Source organism: Polistes canadensis, unplaced genomic scaffold, assembly GCF_001313835.1.
Source record: "Polistes canadensis isolate GaletaPanama2010 unplaced genomic scaffold, ASM131383v1 scaffold_82, whole genome shotgun sequence".
Classification (NCBI taxonomy): Eukaryota; Metazoa; Arthropoda; class Insecta; order Hymenoptera; family Vespidae; genus Polistes; species Polistes canadensis.
In genome coordinates, this window is record NW_014569629.1 from 104,872 (window position 1) to 111,296 (window position 6,425).

At 40.1% G+C, this 6,425-nt stretch overlaps 1 protein-coding gene across 11 annotated transcripts in view; it reads right to left on the reverse strand.

Moving 5' to 3' along the window:
• Positions 1-5,375, reverse strand: part of LOC106786798 (regulating synaptic membrane exocytosis protein 2) — a 95,844-nt gene extending 90,469 nt beyond the window's left edge. For 4 of the 11 annotated variants that reach the window (XM_014748565.1, XM_014748563.1, XM_014748566.1 and 1 more), the window contains exon 1: positions 2,487-5,373. In XM_014748565.1, the coding sequence (XP_014604051.1) occupies positions 2,487-2,596 (110 nt within the window). In that variant the 5' untranslated portion in view covers positions 2,597-5,373. Of the gene's footprint in view, positions 1-2,486 lie in introns of all 11 variants that reach the window. The other 7 variants (XM_014748572.1, XM_014748570.1, XM_014748571.1 and 4 more) reach the window with 4 other exon arrangements.
• Between the last annotated feature and the right edge of the window lie 1,050 nt (positions 5,376-6,425).

Genomic DNA, 6,425 nt, shown 5'->3' on the forward strand with positions numbered 1-6,425 from the left:
AAAAAAAAAAAAAAAAAAAAAGAAAAAATAAGAAGAAAACGAAGAGGGGAATTAAAAGGGATATTAAAAGGGAAGAAATATATCGTCGAAAGAAAGAGATGGGTTCATATTTTCGTTGGTCTCTTTTTTTTTTTCTTATTCTTCTTTTTTCTTCTTCTTCTTTTTTCCTTTATTTTTACGAGTTTAAGTCCGGCAGAGGAAAACGTGCCATCCATCCGCAAAGCTCCCGTACATCTCTCTCTCTCTCTCTCTCTCTCTCTCTCTATTTCTCTCTCACCTTTCCAAGAATTTACCGTCCCAATCTAGTCGCTTTCACAGGCCATCCAAGAGAGTCGCAGCTGCATAGGGTATGCATAGGGCATGCAGCTGCGACTCGTCGTTACTAAGCCACGTAAGGGCTTTCGCCGTTTTGCATTTTACACATGCACATCTACCTACCTACCTACCTATCCATCTATGTGTATACATACGCATGTATATATGATGTGTGTGTGTAAGTATATATGTAGAATGTCCGGAGGCTTCCTACAGTTCACAGTTACTAACAGAACCGAATCTTACGTTGATACGAAACGAGGATCACGTTTACCTCGTTACTCTTCCTAAAACTTATTCCTTGATCGTCTTAAACGTCGAATTTCCTTTCTCTCTTCCTTTATTTCTTCCTTTCTATATTTCTATCATTCATTTTCTTGATAAAATCACTGAAGTTTCATCGATCGAATTAAAAGTGTTCGTATAATTTGAATCTAAAGAAAACTTTTCAACAATTATATACTATCCTTAAAACGTAACGATGCTTTATTATAAAATATACTAACTATCATTATTATTATTATTATTACTATAATAATAGGAAAACAAAAAATGCGAATTTCATTAAGTAATTCTACACGTTTCGCATTTGCGAATTTCCATCTCGCAACACGTGCAACATTGACCCACTTAGTTCACCGGTGCAACGATCATCATCGGCGGTTAGCGCGACTTGGTACAATCGATAAGGGTATATAATTTTCGAAAAAAAACAAAAGAAAAAAGAAAAACCGATTAAGTAGAAGGAAAAAATAAAAAGAAAAAAAAAGAGAGAGAAAGAGAAGAAGAAGAAGAGAGAGAGAGAGATAGAGATAGAGGAAAAAAGAAGTGGACCACGATTTTGTCCAAAGATAAAAACTCGATCGATCGAACGAATGAACGAACGAACGAACGAATCCAACCAACGAACGAACAAGACTCGGCGTTTCTCTTTGTGATTCGACGCTCGGACGAGTCTCGTTTCGGGTCGGTTTTTATCTCGCTCGGGCGAAGATCCAAAAATATTTCCTTAAAGCGCGCGGCATCCTCTATATATATATATATATACATATGTGGGGAAGATATTATATATATAGGTAATGATATAACACGTATATGTGAACGTGTACGTATATAAATGTGTGAGTATACTTTTACACACTTGTATAGAAAAGGTAGAGAACAGGTGAGTAACAAAAATAGATGAAAAGGGAAAGATAGGTCGAGTGTATGACTAAATAATAACTGATTTTCGTTGACCAAATGGATTATTTGTAGGATTTGAAGAATTGTTAAGGCATCGAGAGGGATTGTAACGATTTGATAAAGAAATAAATAGATAGGAAAGATAATGAGTGATTTAATTTATAACAGGTAATTCATAATACCAACGTTCGATAGCCCCCTCACCCCTTGTGTCGCTATCTTTTACTCGTCAGACCATTAAAATCCGTTACTACTTGCCGCGACGCGACACCGACGACGTTCCATCTACTTGTCGTGGAACGCCCACTTTAGTTCTTTAAAAAAAAAGAAAGACAGACAGAGAGGGAGAGAGAAAGAGAGAGAAGAAGAGAGAGAGGGAGAGTGATCTTATACAAGGGAAAGGAAGAAGAGGTGTCGATTGTCTAAAAGGAAATTTAACCGAGAAGGAAGAAAATAAGTGAGTAAGTAGTAAACAGTAGGATGAGGTCAGCCATTGAAGTAGTTCCGAACAATTCTATAGGATCCAATTAACGTTTTACTACTTCTAATCGCGTTGATTAACGACGATTAATAAATTGATGTATGATGGAATGTTAAAAGATGATTCGTTAGGATCTTTATGGTATTAGAATGGAAAATATGTTGCATGATTATCGGACGATATCAGGTAGAAGTTAAACTTCTGTAGTTATTTCTGTACTCGATTACTTTATCGACAAATTTTAAAGATAGAAAAAGAGAGAGAGGGAGAGATACAGTTTGAGTTTGGTTCTAACCCAAATGTAACTGTTAGTAATTAAGAAACAACTTATTTATATTAAAAATATATAGGTTCGTTCCGTTTCTCTATCTTTTCTAAGCATGATAGTCAGCATCGTACTTTCGTTTAGTTATCGTCAGCATGTTACTTTCTAACCGAGATAGAAAATTTGCCCTCCCCCACCCCCCACCCCCCAAAAAAATACCTGTAAATGAATAAACCTTACCTCATAATTTCATTCTCTTTTTCCTCCTCCCTCTTTTGCCGTATGACGACTTCCTCGATGATGCGCCTCTCCTCGGGAGTGAGGTGCGAGATATCGGGTAAGTCCTCCATCACGGTGTAAAGAGGTTGGGCGAGTTGGGTGCAGCACGGGGGGGAGGTCGGGGTTTAACGTGTTGGTGGGCAGGATGGTGGGCAGCGGCCTGGCTAAGAGAAGGAGGCCGGTGCTGATGCAGCGCCAAAACGCACCGGCGACGTCGCCTACGAGATAACGCGACGGACTCGCGCGAACTATGTTCTCTTATCGAATATAAGACTGATATATAACCACCTTCTGTTATTATTATTTTTATTATTATCGCGGGATAACGCGCCTTTTCTACGACTACGGGATATCTAAGCCCTCGTCGCCGAGTCATCCGACACCCGGTGAACGCACCACCTTATCACCAAACCCTCGCAAACACGCCCGCGACGTTACGCCCTCCCCTTCTTTTTCTTCTTCCTCCTCTTCTTCTTCTTCTTCTTCTTCTTCTTCTACTTGTTCTCCTCTATCTATCCTTCTTCTTCTCCTTCTCCTTATTATCCTATCTTCCTCTCTAATAACAACAATAGTCCTCAACGCGTTAAACGTATCAATTGTGAAATAATTCGTTCCTTTGTCTTCCTCTTTGTCCTCCTCCTTGTCTTCGTTCTCCTTATCCTCCTCCTCGTTCTTGTCGTTATCGTAATCGTTATCGGCCTCGTCCTCGTCGTCCTCGTCCTCCTCCTCGTCGTCCTCGTCCTCGTCCTCGTCGTCGCCGTCGTCGTCTTCGTCTTCGTCGTCGGTGTTGCTCGTCTTACGATTACCACCCGCGACATCCGTATGACAAATCATGTTCACAGACTTTTAAAAGGTTCTCGCATTCTTCTTCTTCTCTCTTCCCTCTCCGTCGTACCTGGTCCAACGCTCGGATCCAGCATGGAACGACGTCGAGGGACGTTGTTGTTCTTATGATTGTCAAAGGAAAATTCACTTTCTTCAAATACTTTATTTGTTTTTCTTTTTTTCTATATCCCTTTTTTTGTTATCTATCTATCTATTTGGCTATCCGTCTATCTATCTATTTATCTATCTATCTATCTATCTATCTATCTTTGTTAATCTTAACGTTATTTCTTTCTCTCTCTTTCTCTGGCACACTCTCTCGATCAACGAGAACTACATCGATTTGGAATGAAAAAGGGGGTCACGGGTAGCGTGTTGCCGTGTTTCCGATATCCTCGAAGAAAGAGTAGCGAAGAAGGAGCGTGTAAGGGTCTTTGAAAGCTCGTGTTTTGTTTTCGTTCCCTTCTAAACGGCACGGGAGTACATCGATTTAAGGGTAAAGGGAGAAAACGGGTCACTGGGCTGCCACCACACGACTCGACTCGACTCGATTCGACTCGGCTCGACTCAACTCGACTCGGCTCGAATCAACTCGCTCGATTTCTCTATCCTTTTTTCGCGATTTTCGCTTCGTTAATCCCTACTTCGATTATATCCGCTTCCTTATCTTCCAATAGGACAGACAGCGAGGTCAACGGCTTCCTTGTTTGCTTCCTTCTTTACTTGTTTGATTAATCCTCAATCTTCCTAACTTTTCCAATCTTTCTCTTGAACTTCTCTAAAATCCCTTACAGAAAGTGGGATAATAATTATAGAGAAAAAATCATTTTTATCCTTGTCGAATCGTAAGGATACAAATATTCCAACTTGGGACGTAGCACAACGATCAAACTTCCTTAACAAATGGTCCTACTAATCGAAGAACACTCCAGATAATATATATTTTTATTTTCTTCTTAATATTTGATCTCTCTTTTATCTCTCTCTCTCTCTCTCTCTTATCCTCTCTTCCTTCTTTTGTCCACTCCTCCCGTTCCGTTCCGTTCCGTTCCGCTTAATTCCGTCGTTCGGCTTGATTCCGTTCCGTTTCGTATCGTTCCGTTCCCGTTTTAAATCCGAGTCCTAACTCACTGCTAATTTCCACCAAAAAAGCGGGTAAATTAAAAAAGTGAAGTTTTAAGGGATGCGACAAGTACGGGAATAAGAGTCAAGGGAGAGAATATTATTCTATTCGTATAAAAGATTATAAATGAGGGAGATTAAATAAATGAAAGAGAGAGAGAGAAAGGAAGAAAAATAGATAACCAAAAAAGGTCTCGGAAGCGCTTCACGTGGCAGCCGACACGATGATGGCGCTATCCACTGCGAGCGAGCCCTCTCCGCAGTGACCGCGACACCCACACACACTCGAGATATATCGCGCTCCTCTCCCGGATCGTTCCACACCCATGAGAAAATTGCTTCCTCGAGCGAGCTTAATCCGTTACCTCGCCAGTACTACTGTAATCAATTTCTTCTTATTCAACTTCTTCTTCTTCTTCTTCTTCTTCTTCTTCTTCTTCTTCTTATTCTTCTTCTTCTCCTTCTTCTTCTTCTTCTTTTCTTATTTCTTCTTATAATCCTCGATTTATTATTTCTTTTTCTTCGATTTAATAACGAAGAATTTGTTCGTTATTTATTCTTTTCCTAAGGATAACCATATAGACTCCAAATTTGATCAGGTTCAAGATTAAACACTCACAGTTCTCGAATCTCGTTGAAATAGCAGCACGGATTTGTATAACACGCGAGTAGACAGTCACAACCCGTTGAAAATAAAATCCAACTAATTCCCGATGTAATATAGTAGTTGTAGTAGTCAGGGTGATAGGAATCCAAGTATAGGAAAAATAGTAGTCAAAGCTTAACGATGTTCCTTTTCTCGCTTGCTCGCTTCTTCTTCTTCTTCTTCTTCTTCTTCTTCCACCCTTCTATCTTTCTTTATCTTTCTTTTTTTTTTTTTATTAATTTCCTTACTCTTCTTTTTTCTCCCTCTCGGTTTTTTTCTTTATAATATTATATTTTTATATCGTGATTATTATTGCGACGATGATGATAATGATGATAATGATTATTATTATTATTATTAGTAGTTAGTTGGAAACGCGCGACGACGACGACCCTTCGAATGCGCTTCCCTCGACGGCCACGATTATATCCGTCGACTCGACTCGCGATTGGTACTACTCTCGCTGACGATACGGTGTCCTTCTCTCCCTTACTCCCACTACTCGACTCACTATCTATCTATCTCTTTCTCTCTCACTCCCTCTCTGTCTCTCTAGTTTCTCCCTCCCTTGAATCACCGCACCTTTAGACGCCCCTCCCTGCAACGATACGAACGATCCCGATGAGAGCCGATCCCGACAGGTGACTTTTAATTTACCACCACACTAACGATCTTATTATATTACTTATTAGTTTCTTCCTAGGACTTTTCTCGATGCGTGTGTGTGTGTGTGGTTAGAAAAAAAAATATATTTATCTTTATTTTCAGTTCCATGATTAAAAAAAACATTTTTTTATATTATCTAACTTTGGATTTAATCGTGTATATATGTATATATATATTTATATATATATAATAAACTGTGTATAAAAGAGACAAAAAATAGAGATAAAGAAAGAGAGAGAGAGAGAGAGAGAGAGAGCGATGGAAAGAGGGAAAGAGAAAATACGTTTTACCGGGGAGAGAAGAGGGTGTACTTTGTCGCACTTGCGTGCGAACGCGGTTGCGCGAGGAACGAACAAACGAACGTCTCTCGTCCACCACCAGCAAACTCCTTCCACCTTTTTGACCGCTCCCACCTGACCACCAAATCCCCACCACTCCTACTATGGCTTACCACTACCACCAATATAACGAACACTGGCTACCGCCGACGAATTCTGAACAAATGTATGTGACGAATCTAATGATATGTGTTAGTACTGTGATAGTATAGTGGTGTGGTGGTATGGTGGGATAGTGGGGATTTCCCTAGGAGTGGTGGGAAGACGTAGGAAAGGGCGCTTGTCGCCCCGAGGCATGTCACC